This window comes from Rhinolophus ferrumequinum, chromosome 26, assembly GCF_004115265.2.
Source record: "Rhinolophus ferrumequinum isolate MPI-CBG mRhiFer1 chromosome 26, mRhiFer1_v1.p, whole genome shotgun sequence".
NCBI lineage: Eukaryota > Metazoa > Chordata > Mammalia > Chiroptera > Rhinolophidae > Rhinolophus > Rhinolophus ferrumequinum.
In genome coordinates this window covers 18,675,178-18,698,218 of record NC_046309.1, presented here as the reverse complement: position 1 = coordinate 18,698,218, position 23,041 = coordinate 18,675,178, and the positions used below count along the sequence as shown (strand labels likewise).

Here is a 23,041-nt window from a genome sequence, read left to right as displayed (position 1 = left end):
TCTATGATGCAAGCATCCTTACCCCACAGTACTGTAACCATCATATATACCCATGGAAATATGCAAACTTACAGGACAACAGCAAGCAAATGGCCAACATCATGGAAATATCGAAGGCCAACTATAATTCCGTTTCATAAAGAAAAAATCTAACAGGCACTCTTTTCTAATTAAAAAATACATGGGTTAAACAGTTACTCCCTTGGCAATTCTGCCATCAGAGCTAAAACTTCTCTCCTGAGTCATCAATAAGGGGTGCAATCCCATCCCACTATCACTGCATATGCTGCTACTCTGGCGATGCCTTTGAGCTTTGATTTAATTGGAATGAAACAAACTGTGCTGCATCCTTACCATCAATTGATGCTCTTTTGGGCAAAATCGTCACAGCCCCTTCAGCAATCTCCTCCTGCTGATAAACAGGTGCTATTTTGGATCCCCAGCTATCCGAGCCGATCCAGAGAAAATGCCCACTTTGGTTTAATTTTTTTGCTGCTTCTAATATCCTCCTATAGGAATAAAAAGAAATAAAGATACCACATTTATCAAGAAACACTGCAAGTATGACTGTTCCGAGACAGCTATATCGAGTTATATACACTCAGTAGGTCACCGTTAAACAATTAGTCAATCATTCTAACTGCCTGAGTCTTATCATCTCCTAAAGGAAGTATATTGGCGACTTTAACTCCAGCGCCTGTTAATTAGCCTTATCCTTAACCTCATTCACTTCATTCTGGCTGTCATCCTTATTTGTCTCATTTCTTTCAGGCCCAGGTTTCACTCTATAGACATTCCAGACTTCGAAACTGCAAGGCTGTGGTGTCTCCGCGCAGCAGAAGGCAGTCGGCAGTTACATGAGAAGGTTGCAATTCCTGTGAAGTCTCACAAGATTGTACACTGAACATGAAATATGTTAGGAAAAAAGGATGTCACAAATCTGATCCTACATAAGGAAGAAAAGTAACCAGCACCTGATGTCATCTTCATTGGCAAACATAATCACTGCCCGAGCATTAGGTGTTTCTAGCAGGCGTCTGATAATTTTTTCAAATTCTCCAGGTCTCGGTTCACGTGGGATTTTCTGTGACTGAGCAATACAAACACCACCTGTTTTTGTGAAAAGAAGGAAAGAAAAAGGGATTCAGAAAGGGCATTTATTTAATTAACAAACTTAATGAGGTTAGCTACTATATATAAAAACACATGATTCGATACAGGATATTGTTTCACGAAACATCTGTCATTCTCATCTATTAAAAACAATCATGTTTGTTTACATTATAATATATATATCAAATAAATTACATCAATTACTTACTCATACATCAAGGGTTTATTTTTCCCAAGTTTAAAGATTATTTTTGTGGATGTCTATAAGAAAACCAAAGTGTACAAAATCTGTGACAAGAGTCAAGGAGTCAAACAAAGAAGGGCTGTTTTGATTCATTTAACATAAATCAAAGGACAAAAGCCTAGATTAATAAAAAGCATGAATAAGCCTTATATGTGAGAGTACCTACTAAACAAGAAGGTCCTTTTACTACTTTTATTTATTAGTAGACCTCCATTAAAGTTAATTTCATCTTAGAGTGCATAGTATTACAGGAAGGTGCTTAAGCATTAGCATAATGACATGTTATGAGACAAGCGGTCTTCAAGATTATTTGAGACGTAGGCAAGTACCAAAGATGCAAACCCTCTGTTGACATATGTCTCCACCATGCAAATCAAGACAGCAGAAATCCCATCCCACTATCACAGAAAAAAAAAAAAAAAAGAATTCTTCTTTTAGCCCCTCCTTCTAAGACAATGAAAGACCAAAGAGAAAAGTTTAGAAAAGGTCTCTGCCACTGGGCTGGGATAAAGAAGAATAAAGAGATTTCTAAGTTTCAATAGAGCAGAGAAATAACATGTGCTAACACTAGAGAAAAAAAGTAATATCAGCAATATCTTTCAGTTCTATTATGGTTTAAACAGGCTTTTTGAGTCAGCTGAGAATTCAATCACCCTTTGTACCATTGCGTCAGTAGGCAAAGGCATTTTTACTTCCAAACAATTAGCAATGCATTCAGTCGCCCAAGTTACTGGATGCCATTACACGCTACTCATTGTGCTGGACCCTGGGAATATACAGTCTAATACAAGAAGTTACCATCCAGTCTGGGGGATAGGCCTTCCAAAAAATCATCATGGAATATGTGATAAAGTTTAGAATTAAGAGAATATCCCATACAATGGGTGCACAGAGGAAGTTGTAACTCAAAAGGTTGGAAAAGATGGATTTTAAAGGGAAAATACACAGCCATATAGGGACAAAAGTGGGACATTTCTGAAAGAGACCAAGGTATGAAAGAACCTTGCTTGATCGTGGCTCATCGTAGAGACTGGCTGGGTTTGGAGTTGGAAAGAACGGTCAGGCCCAGGTTGAGAATGACTATGTTAGACATGCCAAATAATTTGAGCTTGATCTTGACAACAAAGGGAGCTCCCTGAAAGATCCTAAGCAGGAGAATCACAGGATGAGCTTTATGCTTTAGAAAGAAATCTCAGGTAACCAAGCAAAGAAGAAATATCTAATAGCCAGACAATGGGTGTCCAGTGTCTTGTGACATGTGTGGCAATAATGTATGAGTAACAGTGCTAGGGTACTGAAGGTTTCCTTTTCTCTGAGTTAGCACATGGTCAGAATTATCCCCGTGATAGCAATTCTCTTCCTAACCTTACAATATGCTCTTTGAGGATGGAAATTGCCCACAACCCCCAGACTGAGCCTGTAGTTAGCTTGCCTACTAATATGCCCCTAACAGTTGGGATAATTGGTTCATTCCTTCACTAAATATGTATTGAGTGCCCACAGTCTGCCAGACTCTGTGTGGTGGCTGTGAGATACAATGGTGAATAAAACAGACATGGTCTCTGCCTTCACAGAGTTCAGAAATGTGATGAGTGAACCAGGCCTACTACAAAAAAAAAAAAAAAAGTTTATAATTATAAATTATGGCAGGTCCTATGGCAGGTCATATGAGGAAGAGCAAGAGAACTTAATTGAGATTGAGGAGTGTTCAGGAAAAGCCTCTTGAAAGTGGTATCACTTAGTTGAGATCAAAGAGAAGAGAGAACAGGAGAGAACATGGGAAAGCACAGGGAAGAGCCAGTGGAGTTAACGAACAATGGGGAGAAGTGTGAGACAAAGGAGAGGCAAACAGGGGCCAGGTCACGTGTGGCTGTGCAGGGCCTGTGGAAGACTATGAATAATTAAAACGCTTAAGCTCCTCACTAAATGTTTCAGTAACCCATATGAATATGTCTCATCTAAAAACACTGCATTTTATGGAAGAACAATGGCCGAGGATTGCTGCCGGAGAAGGCAACCTGGACTGGAAAAGACCAGGAAGCAATGATCTCAGTTAAGAGATTACGGGGACAGGCAGTGGGGAAACATAGTGCTATGGTGCTGAGCTAGAGCCGATGGAGCTGTTAGAATTTCTGTGTTAGAATCGACGGGGCTTTGTACCTTTTTCCCAGCCTTATTGAAGTATGATTGGCAGATAGAAATCGTATATACAGAGGGTGCCAAAAGAAATGTATACACATTTTAAGAAAGGGAAAAGCTGTATCAAAATTGTAAGACAATGACTGACGCTAGCATTCATTTGATTAATGCCATCTTTTGAGCGAACATCTTACTCCACATTCCTATGTAATTCAATTCAACTTTGAAAAGTAATACATAGATAACATCGCTTAAAATGTGTATACATTTTTTTGGCACCCCCGGTATTTAGGTTGTACTGATTTGATCAAAGTAGGGAGTAATGAGAAGCCACTAAGCCTGACGCTAAGGTTTTGGCCTTTGTGACCAGTTTCTGTAATGCCACCATTAAGCAAGTAAGAAATACAGAAGGGTGAGCAGGTATACAGAGGAGACAAGCATGATTTTGATTCAGAAGAGGTTGTTTTTGAAGTACCCATGGATCATCAAACTGAAAAAGTGGGTCTGGAGCTAAGGAGAGAGAAGGGAAATGTAATTACAATTTTGTCAGGTGATACAGTAGGTAGATGAAGAGCTGGTAGTGAAGAGATCAGAGGACATATTTAAATCAACAACAAGAAACGATGAATGATGGAGCATGGAAATTTTTATTATGACTATTTCAGATGAGGCAAACAGGCAATTCAGACATAGGGTTTAGTCGGAATTCATTCATTTTCATTCATTCAGAATCTACTGAACATTTCTGTTTTGGAGAATGGGGGCAATGAATGAGAATGGAGAGAAGTGACCACATATGTTGAGGAGGAAAATTTTGGGACAAAGTTTAGAGGTAAGTTGAAAACCATGTATAATGTCTTTAAAAAGCAAACAAACAAATAGATAAAACAAAACAAAACAAACAAACAAAAACTGGTGAGTGGAAGCATTAGGTAACTGTAGAAATGTAAAACCCAACTGTAACACTCTCTAGGGAACAATAGCTGTTTTAAAATATGACTGCCCTTTTAATTAAATCGCTGTGATTACTTAAGCATCCCATTAAAGACATGCCATATCCTAAGTATCATTCAGAGATTACTATTGACTCCATAGCCAGAAGAAACAAAGGCTGGAAAATTTTTGTTATGACTATTTCAGATGAGGCAAACAGGCAATCCAGACGTAGGGTTTAGTCTGAATTCATTGAGTTATTCATTCATTCAGAATCTACTGAACATTTTTGCTTGTAAAAAATTGCTAGTAAGTTTGGATTTTTAGAGTCTAAATCCATTTCGTATTGTTTTATTCCTCTTCCTCACCCAATGTTTGTCAGCCTGGCCAATTTGTATTTTCCAGGAAAGAGGGACTGCATAATTAATTTACTTTGGCTAAACAAGCTCTAATGGAGAATTTGCCTCACATGGCATTTTGCTATTTGATGCTTTACAGATATTTTATTAAATCATGAACTGTATTGCTTCTCCAGTGATTGGCGTTAGAAGATTAGGATTCTTTTCTTAGCCCCGAAACTCATTCACACTTTCTATCTTCACATCTGTCAAAAAGCCAGACAGTTAGTCCATTCATAAGCACTCATAGTCTACTGTGTTTCAGGAGCTACCGACCTTCAAAGATTGTGTGTCCTCAGCAATCTTATAATATAATTGAATGACAAGATGCACAAATAAGAAAAGCCAGATAAGGATGTAAAATTATCTAATGATGAAAGATAACAGCATAAGACATATTAAAATACAGTAACACATGACATCATCCCATAAAACAGTCCTATACTTCATAGGAAGAAGAAGTCCTTATATACTGTTAGAGTTTGGTTAAAAGCCAGTGACATTTCGTCAAACATTCAGTCTTAATCAAGGGATGTTTTCCTACAATGTTCATTATGTACTGTTTTAATTTTTAAAGAGATTCTAACTTGATTTAGACTCGGGGCTAGTAGGAGAATGAGAAGTTGCCCTCCTTTGAAGAATGCATCTAAAATAGAATTGCATCTATTGTCCCATATCTCACTCTGAAAGAGTACTGATTGTGTACAATTCCAGGGACACTAACTTTTCTTTTCTTCAGGTGTGCTCAGTTCTGCAAAAAGTCATTTTTAAAGCTTAGCACTTAGGAAAAGAATGTTGAATGGAGGAATGTACAATTGGCTGCTCTCTAGAATTTCCTGACTTCCTTGCCTGTGTAAATGTTTTCCTTTGGATTATTTAATGATAATTTAAAGGTCATTTGTTCAACTGAACACTTTAAGTATACAACACGAGATTGCCCCTTCCAGTCTCATTCGCTCTATGGTACCTCACAAGTCCTAATGTCAGCACTTTAACGTTGGTATTATCCTCATATTTCTGATTTCATATTTCTGCAGAACCTCAGAAACAGGGGTATCAAAAGCTAGCAAGAGGCTGGAACCCAGGTTCAAAGCCAGATCTGTCTGACTCCAAGTCTAGACTTTTCCACCGTATTCTCCCATCAATAATTGACTAAACCTATTGCTTAATGTTGAATGGATACAAATAAAGATAAATAAGATAAAGTAAATTTAAAGACTCATTTTAAAAATCTAGCAGCTCACCCCTTGTAAGTCTAATTGATAGCTCCATAAATATAGTTCTTCTATTGACTATTAAGAACTTAATTAGGACACTTAGAAGTCATGCAGATTATAGAACTGACTTAAACTTCTTCACTATATAACCAATTCACCCTCAATAAAAAATAAAAATAACAAGATCAATAACTTACATCTTAAGTTTGTTAAAAAATGTGATGCCAAAAAATAAAAAATAAAGCTTCCTACTACAAAACAAAAATAAAAGTAAAAATGAACAACTTTCCAATTGCCCCTGTAAATGCATGTCCTCAGGAGACTTTCCCGAGGTGTCTAGTTTTCCCCTTCACCTTTGCACCACAGCAACCACAATAATTGTATTTAAACAAATGGTTTTCACCCTAGCGTATGAGTTCCTTGACTACTGAACCCTGTCTGTTACATTTACCACCATACACAACACCTATCCCTGTGTGATACACAGAGACTTCAACAAATATTTGTTACTACACACAAGACCTGTAATATTGAATGCTGGTATGGAAAAATAGTCGTGGGGCAGTCCTGCCTTCAAACTCCTTTCAGTCAAGTAGGGAAACAAAACATGCATATAAATATGTGTTTAAAAATAAATGGCATAAAAGAAATTTTAAAAAAATTGGACTGTTTGTCATTCAGAGGAAGTTGCCATTGAAATGGGCTGTCTCCCAAAATAGTTTTTACCAGGATGCTATGAATTAGAGTATCACCTTGGCTTTAGTTTAGTCATCTGTAAGGTGGTACAATAATTTGCTCTTATGTCAATGAGACATAAGAACAAATTAGCAAACAATTCCATTCATAATTTTATCTCTTTAGAAAGCCAAGACTTATTGGGTGAATGTCCAGATGTCTCTTTTCTGAGAGACGAAAGACTCATTTGTATGTGTCAGTTTGCTAGTTTGGTTTGCAGAAAGATGTTGGAATGAGAAAGAAAACAGACTTGCAGCCAGAAAACCTGACAGTGGATCCTGTATGACCTTGAACAAGTCTCTCATCTCTTAGTTTATTTACCTCTATGACAGGTTCATAATAACTACTACCCAGGATGTCAAGAGAATCTAATTAAAGGGGGTAAAATGATAACGTTCTATACAAATGAAGTATATAATTATTATTATTGTTTGCAATAATAATTATTAGCAATAATAATTATTGCTAACAATAATAATAATAATAACCAGATAAGCATCATCACCATAACCTGAGATAGGAGATAGTTGCTATTCAAATCTGAAACATGGGATTGTCAACAGATTATGTTCTTAATCCTTCATCATTGTTTGTACAATATTATCAAATACACTAATTTCTGAGACTTAATACTTGTCCACTGTCCATGCCAAAAAATGATTAAATGTCACCTATTACTGGTCATCACAATGTGATCAGGGGACTCTCAATGGGAGACAATGTTAAAAGTTACTTACATTCTCCTCGATGCCCCAATTCCTACCCTGAGGATCCAAGTCTCCTTTCAAAAGGAGTCCATAAGTATTTCAAAGATCTGGGTTGAAAAGTAGGATTTACTCTTTAAAAGAATAAAAGAAGGGTAAAAACTATTAAACTATTAATGGTGCCAACTATTAAGAAGCAAAGCTGTTGTGGAAATAAAAACATGTTTTGTTTCATTTAAAAGCCCGCCTGTACATCATCAATTGGTTAGCTTCTAAAGTCTGAGACAATACTCTTGCAGGTTGGGCTCCCCAGGGAACAGACCCTTAGAAGGAGTCTGAAATGTTGACTTGCGCTTGGCATTCACCCTATGGAGGGCCAAGGAATAAAGCAGGATTGGGGGCAAAGGAGACGTCCAGCTGGCTGTGGACCCAAGACAAACTCCCAATGCCGCAGAAAGCTCTGAGGCTAGAATGGCCTCCAGAGTTGTTTTGAATTAAGTCAGGAAGGCCAGGCCATTACACCACCACATTAGTCAGTCCTTGGATGTGGACCATCCTGGGAGGGGAACAGAGACATTGGGCAGGGCAGCTCTCTGCCGCCTGACAACCCTTCAAGGGTCTAGAGAGCAGTCTCTGAGGCCAGAGCTATGGCTCCTTCACTAATGGGGATCCCAAGGGAGACTGACCATCCACACAAATTAAAATTTTTAGAGAAATGAAGATGTATCTCTGAAATGACAGTATAAGTCAAATAATGAATAAAATGTTATTGTTTAATTGCAAAATCCCTCTTCAAAGAGCACTTACTGCACAGAGAAAGGAAGTAGAAACAGTACAAAATTAGAATTGTAGCCAGCTCAAAGAGAACTAGGATCATAAAACTCGCTGGTATTTCAATAAAGTTTTGTTAAAACAATCTGAAAGGATAAAGAATCAGGTGTTTACTTGTTGCTTATTTTTAAGAACAAAATTTCTATTAATAATATCCAAGGGAAAAAATAAAACAAAAAATAATGTCAAAGCACCAAGTTCCAACTGTGATAGAAATCAAGGAGGATTAAATTATGAGGAATGAAATTACTTACAAAACTATGTATAGAATATTAAATGTGATTTTTATTTAAACATGATTATTACCACTCTCTGAGGCTGGTTCACAGTTTTGGTCAAGTTAAGCTCTAAATAAATCAGATCAAGTCTCTGGTTGAATAACTTGTTAGATCTGCACGACAGACTTTGGTTTTGGTGTATAAACAAATGAACAAAATTAGCATTTTATCAATCGTTAAAGAGAATGACTAACCTATTGGTTAAAAATGATTGGTCAAAATTTTTGATTGATCATAAGAAATTGCCTATAACTGACCATTTTTGACATAATAAAAATGTGATGTACCGTCAACTATTATTTATTTCTTATGAATGCACCTTCAGATAATAGCAATGAGCAATAGCAATGTCCTTTTTTTTTCTTAAGGACAATAGAAGCACATAAACTCTTAAAGTGTCCAGATCCCAATTCCAAATTGGGGGTGGAGGCAAAGGTTTTCCCCCCACCACCAAGCAATTCTCTGGACACCAACTTGGTGTCCTAGAAATCAACTCATTTCTGACACTACCAGAATATAGGGTCAGATTCCACAAATTCAGAGTTCAGTTCTACAAGACTACCCCCCTACACAGTTCAGATGCCAATTGCAAGTCCAGGTTGTTATCTGTCCTTCTGACCAACTGGCTTTAAATCAGAGGTTCCCAATGTCAACAGAAAGCATCCAGCCAAAGAGAAAGCTTCTGAGTTTATTTGAGTCAAACTGATAAAAATTGCCAGGAAGCAAAATCTCAATGGATTGAGAAAATGCTCCACAAAATGGTGGTTTGCAGTTTATTTTATACATAGAATCAAAGGAGGAGGGTTACATAAAATTCACTGGTGGTAGAGTAAGGAGATGGGAGAAAGCAAAGCCAGGAGGGCGGGGGGGAATCTCTGGGATTGGATAAGAGTAAATTGGAGAGGCAGGTACTTCTTTCACATAGGTGGGTACAGGACAGTTAATAGTTCACATAGAGACATTAATCAGGCGACAAGAATAACAATGAGGCATTCTGTACTTTCCTGCTCTGTTCTGGAAAAAAGGAATTACTGACATTCCAAGGATGTCACCTTAAGTGCAAAAAGACAATAGACAGCTTCACTTAAGCTGAAGATTGACTTTATGCAGAAAGCTTCAGGTGAAAGATGTGACTTCCTGCCATGGCCCACCTTAGTTATGAATTTTTTATGTTCACATCATCTTATGTGGTTATTTTCAGGCTCCTGACCTTGTCAGGTTTAACCTGCGGGCCTTTTTCTGTCCTCACCAAGACCCCCTGTTTGGGTTTGATTAATTTGCTAGGACAGCCCACAGAGTTTAGGAAACCCGTTTATTCACTAGATTATGAGTTTATTTTAAAAGTATGCAACTCAGGAACAGCCAGATGGAAGAGGTGGATAGGGCAAGGCACAGGGAAAGGGCATGGAACGTCCATGTCCTCTCCAAGGGCACCAGTCCTCCCAAATCTGCACATGTTCACCATGTTCACCAAAGTGGAAGCTCTCGGAACCTTGTCCTTTTGTGTTTCTATGGAGGCTTATTACACCAGCGTGACTGATTAACTCACTGGCTATTGCCTATTGAGCTTAATCTCTAGCCCTTCATTTCTCCCCAGCTACTGGGAGGTTGGACTGAAAGTTCTAACCTTCTCATCACAAGTACAGTTCTCCTGGCAAGCAGCCCCCATTCCTCGGTTAGCTAAGGGCTTTCCCCACCCCCCAAGTCACCTCATCAGTATGACAAAAGACACTTTAATCACTTTCAACACTTTGGAAATTCCAAAGGTTTTAGGAGCTCAGTGTCAGAAACAAAGACCAAATACAGTATGCATATATTTCTTATAAATCACAATATCACAACTTTCCACCCTGATTACCTTTGGCATCATTTCTTTCCATCTTGCTGGAAGCATAAGTAAAATATAACAATCTGGCCCAATGTAATTGGTCCTTTAGTGATAGCTGAGTAAAATTTGTTCTAAGGTTCAAATAAGTGTAATCGCGCCTCCTGTAACAGTATTTTCACTTCCTCATTCAGTGTCCAACTGGGACTTAGCAGGAAAGTGCATAACATGATGAAAGTGTATGTTTGTCAGCTTGAAGTGCACTTGTGAGAGATTTATCTTGCACATCACAGTAAAGAAAAAGTGTTATCTTTAACAACATAGATTAAAAGAGCAAAATTGCACTGAAATCTGTGCTCATTCTCTCTCTCTCTCTCTCTCTCTCTCTCTCTCTCTCTCTCTCTCTCTCTGTAACATTTTATGCTTTTTCCTCCATCAAAAGCCATGTGGCCTCTTAAAGTGACTCTGAAAAGCACTGAAATGAGGCGATGAAGCTCATAGAAGCAGCATGAGACAATGCAACTCCCCTTCGTGTCCCATAGCAACAATAGAGACAACCCACTGTCAACTGGCAAAAAATAACTCTCCAGAAAATCCACCAAAAGAACGGTTTATTCAAGAAAAGAAAAAAGAAACAAAGCCACTAAAGTGTGTATATGCACACTCGCTGGCTGGTGTCCAAACCGGCTGGCCATGTGGAAAACGCTCCCCAGACCAACACGGCTTCCCCCCTTATTCACATCCCTCCCCTGAAAAGTTACCACAAAGTTCAACAGGAAGTCAAGACTAGAGAGTTCACAAGGGGCCCAACTCCACCCATAGTCCTCCCAGCTCTATGGTTAAGCATCTTAAGATGCCAGTTCACTTTTATCACCACTACTGGAAGAGGACGCACACAGAGAGCCCCTCTCCTGCTGGTCTCCGTGGGTACTCTCAGATGTTGATGCTTTGGAGGCAAACTGGGCTGGGATAGGCTCAAAGCTCAGGGTCTGTGCATACCAGACTTTCTAACTTAGCCACAGACCATCACACATCCAAAAGTCTGCTCAGAAAAACAGTGGTATGGTGGTTACAAAAGTCGTCTCTGGGGTATAACATCCTGGCCCTTCTCTTATTTACTGGCTATGTGACTCTGGGTAAGTTATGTGACTTCTCTGTTTCTCACCTAAAGACTGAGAAAATGCTAGATTGTGAAAGGATTATATAAGTACTTAACAGATTTTTTTTTCCCTCAGAAAACACATTAGTTGTAAATTACTTAAAATAAAAATCAACAAACCCCAAATAGATATAGTAACTCACTGTCACCAAGCAATATCCACCTATAATATTATTTCTAGACAGCTCAAATTTCATTCCCCAAATGGACACAGAATAATAACTCTTACTAGAGATCCCAGTCAATGAGGTTGTTAACTGCAGAAAGTACCACAGTCAGAAGGATAACTTGTGCCTGCCACAAGCTAGAGCTAAGCTTCTGATGCGTTGCTTCTTCCCACTCCTGAAAACAGAAAAGATCTAAGGAGACATTAGTATAGTATGTGGGAAAGATTCAGAGAAAGAAAGAAATCAAGAAGAAGAAAAAAAGAAGAAGAAGGAAACCAGGAAAAGGGGGAGCGTGAGGGGAAAAAATGACAGGGGAAAGAAAGAAAAAGGAACAAGAGTAGAGAAAACAAAGACTAGAGAGCAGACCATCCAGACCATAAGTATCTTTGGAGCTGGGCAAAACATGGATTCTCTGTAGGGTCAAAAGTGCAAATATGCGGTTCGGAAGAGTTGGAAAAGGAGCACTTAAAATAAGTTTTACTAATGTGTGGTGTGTATTTGGATTTATTTGGATTCATTTTTGAGTACTATTTTTGGAGTGTTTGGTGATTTCTGTTTTGTTTTGTCTCTTGCCATTTCAAAGTAGATTACCAGATACTGGGACCAACAACATGGCAAGAAGGTTTCAAAAGGTAAAACAGATTCCCTGTAAATGCTCAAACGCCCAATATCAACAGACTTTCTGAGAGAAGAGGAATTTTATCTTTTCCAGCCCATTGCCTAGAAAAACTATTACACCAAAGATTATTGGAATCAAAGGGGGCACTATTTAAATTTCTTACCCATTCTGGACGAGAAAAAAATAAATTAGTATTGGACTTGGAATTAAACCCACTATAGTTACGGATTAGAAATGAGTAATTCCATTACAGATTAGGAATTCATTAAAGAATTACGTACCCATTCAATTAGTGAAAGGGGAGGGAGTATATTTGAGGCATCCACCCTTTTGCATTCCACAAGTATCTATTGACCACGGACTGCATGTCATGTGTTTTTCAGACACAGAGCATACAGCAGTGAACAACATAGAGAAAGGCCCTGACTTCACAGAACTCACATCCCAGTGTGTCTCTAGAGTCCAGTGAAGCCTGACACCCGTGGGCACTCCCTAGGTGTCTGATGAATAAGAGAATGAACAAGAAGCTCCTATTTCATGCCAGAATGGAATGATTTAACAAGATAATAAGCACATCCATGTATTTAAAATACCATCATTCGGGAAAAAATGCATCTCTTGTTATTGTGTACATAACCAAGTCATTTTCAATACTTCTGCAACTAGGACCATCTCAACAGTATCTCAACAGCAGCTATCTAAGCTTGCAAACCAAGAGCATTCTTCTAGCCAGCGCACAAGGAACATCCTCTTCTACTTCTCAGCATTACCTGAATTCTGTGATATATATACTGGATTTCAATCAGTGGCCCTTGCTCAAAGCAGCGTTTTCAACAGACACTCGAAGCAAGCTGGCATTCTTGATTTAAGGAAGAAGGAACTATAGCTAAAAGATCATTATGATTTGAGCTAAATAACTCTGTAGAGCAAAGGTGTCTTCAGAGAAAAACAATAAGCACCAAAAGCATTTAAAAACTCAGCCTTTAAGTAAATGCAAGTACTTGTAGTATCTCTTTAAGTAATGTAACATTATTCCACAGCAGGATGTGATCATGTGTCCGAGATATAAAAAGGTTAAAAATATAGTTATATATTTAGCTTCTTTGATTCAAATGAAACTAAAAAGGGAGTGAGTAGACATGTTTTTGATAGCAAATCATCTTACATTGTAATTATTTAAATGACTCTTTAAAAACAAATTTTAACAGTGTTTTTAAAATGTAATTGATATGTAAAAGAACTGCAGACGTTTAAAGTATACAATTTGATGAGTTTGGACATACACATACACCTATGATACTATCACCAAAATCAAGGTAGTAAATGTATCTATCATCTCGAAAAGTTTCCTTGTGTCTCGTGTGTGTGTGTGTGTGTGTGTGTGTGTGTGTGTGTGTGTGAAAACACTTACCATGAGACCTACCCTCTTAACATAGTTTTGAGTGCATAATATTGTGCTGTTAACTATAGATAACGGGTTGTCAGCACATCTCTAGAACTTATTCATCTGGCATAACTGAAACTATACCCATTGAACAACAACTCCCCATTTCCCCCCTGTTCCCAGCCTCTGGCAACCACAACCCGACTCTTTGCTTCTATGAGTTTGGCTACATATTTTACATAGGTCACATAAGTAGAATCAGACGATGTTTATCCTTCTAAGAGTGGCTCATTTTACTGAGCATAGCGTTTTCTGGGTCAGTCTGTGTTGGCCCAAATAGTAGGATTTCCTTCTTTTTTAAAGCTGAGTAACATTCCATTGTTGTGCATTCCACATCTTTTAATCCATTTATCTGAGGATGGATATTTGGGTTGTTTTCATCTCTTGGCTTTTGTGAATACTGCTGCAATGAACATGGGAGTACAGAAATCTCTTCAAGATTTCTTGAAGAGATTTCTAGAATAGATTTCTTGAATAAATCGGAATTTCAACTCTTTCGGATAAGTACCCAGACGTGAGATTGCTGGATTATATGGTTGTCCTGTTTTTAATTTTTTTGATGAAACTTCACATTGTTTTCCCTAATGGTTGTACAATTTTACATTCCCACTAACAGTGTACAAATGTTCCAATTTCCCCACATCCTTGCCAACACTTGCTATATTGTGTTGTTTGGGGTTTTTTATGTTTGTTTGTTTGGTTTGTTTTTGATAATTGCCATCCTTACAGATGTGAAGTGATAGCTCACTGTAGTTCTAATTTGCATTTCCCTAATGATTAGCGATTCTGAGCACCTTAAGTACAGACCTCATGAACCTCATCCTAATAGCCAAACATACGTATTGTATTTCCCTACTGTCTCTCCACAATTGTCTTCTTGGTCATTAAATCTTCTCAATCTGTGTAATTAAACACAGCATCAACAGGTGAGGTAGTATAATCAAAATGTGAACTCCAAAGTTTTATACTATCAGGACTGAATAATTTAGAAAAATGCTTTCTGGTCTGGTTCCTTTTTGGGCAAAAATTTCATTCATTAACATTTTCTCAAAAGAGTGTCCTATGGGCTTCTCTTGCCCATCAACCCAGGCTCACCCGCCATCACTCACGGAGCATTAACTGAGCTCTTACTCCAGGCAGAGTGCTCTGTTGGAATCTGGAGCCACAAAATGAATAAGTAGACACAGTCCCTGGTCTTGAGGCACTCAGAGTAAGTAACACAACATATAAATAAATATTACAATTTGATGTGAGAAATGCTATACTACAGGGAAGCCTCAGCACAAGAGACCAAGAGAATGGAGTCGAGTAAGTGTGAACAAGATTCACCGGCCCTTGCCAGTGACCTGGGAATACATGGTCAGAGAAGCATGAAAAGGAGCTGGCACATTGATTTGCACTGAGATCAACAAGTCAGAAAACATTCTGGACGTGAGCTTATGATTGCTTTAGCCAGCCAGAAACCAGCAAAATCTATTTCGAATGGATACCACCAGACAGCAGTCATGGTCAGTGTTTCCCATGAAAATGAGATTATCATTAATGACTTAAATATGATATAATAAACACTCTGCATTTACGTACAAAGGGGGATTTAATTTCACTTTTCCACAATAAGAAGCAAACATCTCACCTTGGGGTGGAAGGAACACAGAGGGGGAAAAATGTTAAATAACCTTTAAAATGGCTGCATCGTGCTCGCTTCGGCAGCACATATACTAAAATGGCCACATGAAGGGGAAATAGCAAAGCATCAATCCTAAGAAAAGAACCAAGGATTTCAATTGCATTCAATAAACTTTAAGCACAACTAATCAAACAGCTATATATGGGGCATTATTTATCTCAGTGTTAAAATATGTCAGAACTTGAGAGAATAGGTTTTTTTTTGTTTTTGTTTGTTTGTTTTTTATTATTCCTATTACTGTAAACTGAAAATGTTTAAACCAGGGCAAAATTGTACCATTTAAGTATTCAGGATCAAATACTCCTTCACAGAAATCAAGACATTTCTACATCCTCAGTGTTATTGGAAATTTGGCAGGCGTGTTATAACGTTTTGCATTATATTATATTGTTTATCTAAGGGGTTTCTGGAAAAGAACATTGAGTCTTCAATAGCCCCAACATCTTCCAAGCACAAAAATGAAGACCAATCAGAACTGCAAATGACAAAAAAGATAATTTGTTACCTCATAAATTTCTGGGATATAATTTCTACAATTTCTGTTCATGCAGTGACTCCTAGATAAAACTCATTCTCTTTACAAATGCATTATATCTTAACCATATATAGCATGTGAATGTCTATAAAATGAAAAGCAGCTTGGCTTGTGAAAAAAAAACTCATGAACTATAAATAGTATGCCAGAAGCACTGGTTCTATCATTATAACAAGAAGTTTGTTTGTGATATGATATAATTTTCTTATCCCTACATTTAATCCTGCCCATCTTCCCTCTGTCTGACCCTGAGCAGACACTTAGCCTCTCTGACCATTGGTTTCCTCATTTGTAAAAAGGGTACTTGATAGGATGATGTCAAGAGACCTTTGAATTTCAACATTTTGTGTTTCTATGAATACACCTCAGACACTGCCTCCAGGAGTGCTGTGAATTATGTAAGTTCTAATATGGGAAGAGAACATCATGTAAAATATAATAAATCATTTTTTAAAGCCTACAATAGAAGAACGAGAAGATACCCAAGAAAGCTTGTTCCAGGCAAAATTATGAAGCCTGGCTTCATGAGTCAGAGTATGACTGGGAAACTTAAAAACTAATTTTTATGAGTATTATTACAGCCTCAGTCAGGTGCGTGAGATCTGGACACCAGTTTGTCAAAGCACCACAGCTTCTTGTCAGGTCAATAAAAATAAAATGAGAGCAAGGGTTAGGCCTCGTCATGAATAAGATGAGACAGCTCCATGTTCACATGTATATTCATAATTTTCATTCCACTGTTCAATAATAGCCTCCCTCTCTCGTCGTTTAATTTCCCTCTCGTATTTCTTTATTCTTCTCCACTCCCCTTTTCTTGCTTTTCTCATCTTTTACTCTACCCTTTCCCCTTTCAAAAACCAGAAAATAGTGACAGGTCACATGATACAGCATCCTTCCGATTACGTCTGTCCTGTTTTTCTACAACTCACTAACAGGACAGCAGAAGCAAAAAAGAACTGTTGTACGGCCTGGAGTCTGCTGAAGCCTGGAAAATAGAGCACATTTGTAAATCTCCGCTTCTTCCAAATAGCCACTAAATTGTTGAGTATAAAATGGGGAAAACAGGAAAGAAATGCCTTCAGTGTTTTAAAAGCTAAAAAGCAGATGATGACCAAGTCATAGTTGACTTACCAGAGTAGAAAACACTGAAACGAAAGCCTCCCGGGCGTGGGGAGGAAGCTAATGCCAACAGAGACCAGCCCCGGGAAGGACCTGGAAATGGATGCTCCAGAGACTCCAGAAGGTGGGGATGACAATATAATAGAATCAGGTGAACGTCTTTGCAAGTCCCCTCCTCAAACTGCAGTCCATCCGCACAGAAAAGCAGAGGGTCACTTTCTCTAGATGATGAACTCGAGGACACTAGATACTGCTGAGGACTGAGTAAGTTTCTATCTAGTGAAAACTTGCATGTGGAGTGGGCAGCCCCTGGTCCCCCTTCCCTCTTATTACCCAGTTTCCAGCAGCCTAACTTTCTCTCCCAGGCAGGTAATTGGAAGATTCTTCTCCGGAGAACTGGCCACAGGGTAATGACATCCTGACACTCATATATGGGTGTCTCCAAACAAAATAGCCATGTCTACCTGCCCACTTTATGTAGGGCCACCAGTCAGTGAACCTTTGCCACATGACTTAAGATTCCAAACAGCAGGGCAGGACCCCATTCTCAATGTCACACCAAACAGAAGAGATGAACTCGCAGGAGAGAGAAACAAGACATAAGGTGAAAGTGACTCAAAAATATTAATTTCCTCAGAGATTAGACATTGTGTCCATGAAACAAGAACTGGAGGCTATAAAAACAGGAACTTTTCCAAGAACAAAAAAGAGCTCCTGGAAATTAAAAAAGAGGAACGGAGATAGAAATATTTCAATAGATTAAGAACATGAGAAAGTTGAGAAAATACAACCAATGAAAAGTCATCATGAAAATGAAAGGATTCATTCAGGAGGTTTAGCATTCAAATTCTGAAGTCTCAAATAAATAAATAAATAAGTAAATAAATAAATAAATAAATAAATAAATAAAGGGATGTCATTAACAAAGAAATAAACAAATATTACTGAGAACTGACCCGCACTGAGTTTTTCATTTGAAAATACCTATCAAATCCCCAGCAAAAAGAAAAGAGAAGGAATAAGACGGGGGAAAGACCCACGTGAAGGAACGTCCGCACAAATTAAAACACTTGAGAGTGAAAACAGATTGCAGAAAATAAGATTAGGACTCAGAATGACTTCAAGATTCTCAGTGGCAACAATGCTAGTTAGAAGAAAATACAGCAACGCCTTCAAAATAATGAGGAAAGATGAGTTTTATCCACGACAAACATAAAACCAGCCAAGATATAAATCAAGTGTGTGGGTAGAATAAAGTATATTTTGGACATGCAGAAATCTAAAATAACATTTACCTCCCATGCACCTTTTTTAAGAAGATTCTGAAGGCTATACACCATCCAAACAAGAAAGGAAACAAAAAAAGAAGGCTATGAACCCAGGTAACAGGTAATCCAACACAGGAAAGTTACAGAGATTTCTCAAAGTGACGATGACGGGAAGTCAGAATTAACATCTGTGCAACTGGTCTATAGATCCTCCAGACCGAATTACAGCGGGAAGATGGAAAACTCCAGAAGTTTCTCCAAGAAGACAAAGAAACAGAATTGATGGGCTGTTCGATGTGTTTGAATGTACTGAAAGAATACGTACTGTTCTGTCAGAGTTTGAGGATGAATTCATAAGAGATACAAAGAAAAGCCAAGCATATGACAAAGCAAGGAATTATTATTTCCAGGCAAAATAAAATGTTGTAGAACAAGAGATGAGCTATTTTAGCACTCTATCTAGATGAACTGTGACATCGTGTGCACAGTCGTGATAATACAAACACTGAGCATTAATGGAACCAAAACTGTGATACAATCCTCCTGGGATGAGAGAAGTGTATGTGTGTGTGTGTGTGTGTGTGTGTGTGTGTCCATGTGCACACACATGCACAATTTGTGTATGGTGGGGAGTTAAACCATCATCCTCCATTGTAGGAAGAGAATAAAAATGAAAGATAAAAATCAAGATAACAGCATAAACATGTTATGCGCAAATGTGGAGATAAACAGAAAAAAAAACAAAGGGGTTGAAAACAAATGTTTTAAGGGATCAAGATTCAAAAGTGGGAGGAGTGGGGTGGGTGACTACTGATTTCTGTTATGCTTAGTTGGACTACATATGATATCACATAGATAAAATACATGTTTGGGGCTCTGCTTTTTGAAGTCATAAAGTAGGAATTAAAAACAAGGTTTAAAGATGGCAAGATGATTTTAATCCTATCTGCTAAGAGAAGCATCTTCTGTCACTGGGTTTCTCTTTAAAATGCTTCTGCCTCCTTAAACCTGTGCCTGTATCATCTTATCTAATTGGGGATTTTGTTTGGTTTTTTTAGTGGCCTAACAGATGCTTGTTTAGTCTTCTTAGGACCAAACCCAGCCAATAATGTATTTTGACAAAAATAATAATTAATAAGATCAACATGATAATCCATTTGCCAGGGCTTCAAACATCAGCTTTCATTGAGGTCATCGCTCACCTGTCCATAAGTTGTTTCATTCTCGAACTCCAAAGATTCTTCTCAAATATATCAGTGATTGGTTTTATGAAATAAAAGACCTATGCCTTAAATAAGACCACAACTGACACTTTATCTGGATACTATTTACAATTTAATACAATGCTTGTTTTCACTATTAAAGAAAAATAATAAGAGTTCAGTTCATGTGTGAATAAGGAGATACTTGTCTCTCAGGTCATCTCATTAGAGCATTTCAAGGTCCACGAAAAAATGACGCTCTACAGGTAAGTGGCTGCAGGGCAGAAAACACAGGTGGACCCAGAAGTGGTATTTGCAGCTGTGTGTGTTGGTAGCGGCTACTCTAGTGTTCTAGCTATCAGGTACAGGAGTTTATAGAAACTTCGGTAGGTGTTCAACAGTATTTCATAAGAGAAGGGGGTGAGAGTGGGAAATATACTAGTGGTGTCATCTAAACCCCTCCAGACAGAGTTTGAAGCCCTGGCAAGGGCTTTCAGGAAGATATGAGAAGGTATGAAGGAGCTTCTTGGCAATATTTCAGTTAAATTTGTCCAGAATTGAAACTTGATGAATCCTAGGTAGGATATAAATCACAGATTTCAATAACCTGTGATGCGAATACATCTACATGTATTTTAAAATATATGTTGTACATGAAGCCCTGGGAATTAATTTGTACCTCACAGTTCTCCGGAAAAGATTTGCAGTGATTTATTTTCCAACAACAACAACAAAAACCTTTAGACTATGTGGTAAAGGAAGAAGCCCCTGGCACTTAGCACATACACAGAAGAAAGAAGAATCAAACATCAGTACTGGGGAGAAAAGTCTCGTGGCAAACCCTGCATCAGGCATGGAGGGTGGGAGACGAGACTCTGATTTTCAGAGAATATGGGATCCAAGCAGTGAAAGAAATAAAAGGTATTAGATTCATAACACATTCCTTCATTTTAATACCAAATACCAAATAATTCATTTTAAATCTCATGGATTTTGTACCACCACTATTTGGGCTTAAAATTGGGAATAATCATGTAACTAAAAAAGTGTTCATTTGTTTTCCTGCATTAGGTCACTGTACAACAGGGATTTATGGTATAATCTCTCTCATGGGTGTCCCAGGTATAATGATTTATGTGACATCAGGTCATCACACTGTCTTCCAGTAACAGGTTTTCTCACCCTCCACCAACTCATATCCATTACCCTCATAAGGATATCGCCTCTTTCCTTTTTTTGTCCCTGTTGAAACGACATCTGTGTGACTTTTTTCCTTTTTTTTTTTTAGAAAAAAAGTTCACAAATCTTAGATTTTGATGGTGTCAGTAAGAACCAGATTCTTATCAGGCTCTAATTGGGCATGGCATGGTACAAAGCAAATTAACGAACGTGGGAGCCTCTCAGAGTTTACAATTGATGCAATTAGTTTAACGAGGTAAAAGAGGGAGAAAGAAGTCAATGCCTTTTTTTATAAGGACCAAATCCATAGCCAAAAAAATGCTACTTCACAGTACTCCATGAAAATAAGTCTCCAGCAAATGTCTGCGGGACTCAGGCAGGCAAGATCACAATTTATGTGAGAAAAGGAAAAACATGGGCAAAGAGGTGAAGAAGGAAAGGGAAGACGTGACAGCCTCTGGATGAAAAGGTGATTCTTAATAACTTCAGCTGCAAGACGTCAAATACAGAAACTTTTCTTCCTGTTTTCCATTTATGATTAGTAAGCGTGAAAGACATCCAAAATAATACTTGCTTTGTCATTTTTAGAGCTCATAGCTTATATTTCTTCTATTTTTCCTGTGGCATGGTTAGCATTCGATTTATTTTTGCATGGGTGCTAGAGCACGACATGGGCATAAAACTGTGAAAAACTAAATAGCTCAAAAAGTGTAGGTGGGCTTCTGTGAAATGTGCGCTGAATAAATTTTTAGGAAGCAGTACTAGAATTGGTGCACATGTGTTCTATTATTAAATATCTAACTTCCAAATTAGGAAGGATAATAACAAGCAGTCTTGTGTGGAAAAGCTGAAGACCTAAACAATACAATTCTGAAACCGAAAGAAAATTGTTTTGTTGTTTTTTGTTTTTTTTTTACTTTTATAAAATATCAATGTGGCATCATAGCACAAGAAACATAAAGAACATCTGAAGAAAAAGATGGAAAACCATATTGCCCATAATTTTACCATCCTAGCATTCACATTTTTTACGATTTCAGTCTTTATCCACATTAACCCATAATTATTAGTTATTACCAACACGCATATACTTTTTGTGTTTGGTTTTCCACTGAGCATTGTATCGTTAGGATTCTTCCGTGTAATTTCAAGAGAAGCAGCAGAAAGAACACTGGATTGTGAGCAAGGTGTAGATTAAGTCTTGGCACAAATTAGTTCCTATACAGTCCTGACGGTCATGAAGGTCTTAACTACCCAATCTTTTATGGAATTGATATAACCAGTTTTACTTATTCTTTTTGTTCTTGAACGTTTAGGTCATGACCAGTATCTCACAGGTCTAAATACCACTGCAATACACACTGCCTTGATATAGCTCTTTTCTTCTTTCGAAGAATAACCTTGATATAACCTCAGGGCAAGATACACATCCTTATATATGCTTTACACGTTTTGGTACATACCACCAAATTCTTTTCCAAAAGATTTATACCAACTTATACTGTTACCAGGAATATGTGATTAGACAGCAGCCTTGCCAGTATGGAATATTATATGTTTAATGTTTTGCTAATGCTAATATCTGACAAAGGATATCACGCCATAGTCTGTTAGATGTACGGTGTTGGCTTTATTATATATTTCATGATAATTAGAGGAAGCTGCCAGGAGTCCTAAAAGTTAATAAAATTTTACATTATGATCCATAGATCTGTAAAGGACTAGAGCTATAATTTAACCTAGTCTTTCACCCATGGAGGAATTTTTGCGGCCTTTTCTTTGATGGGAACCTGCCAATTACCCTGGACTCATCACTGTGCTTAATTGTCCTCATTCAATGTGTTACTGAGTTCTGCTGTCTCACACGCCAAATCCCTCTTAAGTCTGCCCACTCTTCCTTCCCCTGCAGAGCTTCGTTCAAACCCTCCTCGGCCCTCACCTGGATTACAGTAACCTTTCCTGCAGCATTTCTGCCTCCAGTTCAATGGTTGGCAGCGTGTGTGGTCTAAATTATTAAGCTGAGATGGTGATTGTTACTCCTCTCCTTCAATATTTCAATAGTGAGTCTTTTGTTTTCCCACAACAAAATCTGAACTGTGTGGCCTAGCCTACGAGGCTCTTCACAATCTAGCTCAGCCTCTAGTTTCATCTCTCACCATTAACCCCACACCCATTGCACACCCACAAGTGGCTCTTACAAGTTTCACCCGGGCAGCTATTGTCCTGCCTGACTCATCTCATGGGT

At 38.0% G+C, this 23,041-nt stretch overlaps 1 protein-coding gene across 4 annotated transcripts in view; it reads right to left on the bottom strand.

Moving 5' to 3' along the window:
• GRM8 (glutamate metabotropic receptor 8) overlaps positions 1-23,041 on the bottom strand; it is a 682,520-nt gene that overhangs the window by 364,773 nt on the left and 294,706 nt on the right. For all 4 annotated transcript variants that reach the window (XM_033099301.1, XM_033099298.1, XM_033099300.1 and 1 more), the window contains exons 4-5: positions 975-1,110; positions 355-509 (exon numbers count right to left, since the gene is read on the bottom strand). In XM_033099301.1, the coding sequence (XP_032955192.1) occupies positions 355-509; positions 975-1,110 (291 nt within the window). The remainder of the gene's footprint in view (positions 1-354; positions 510-974; positions 1,111-23,041) is intronic.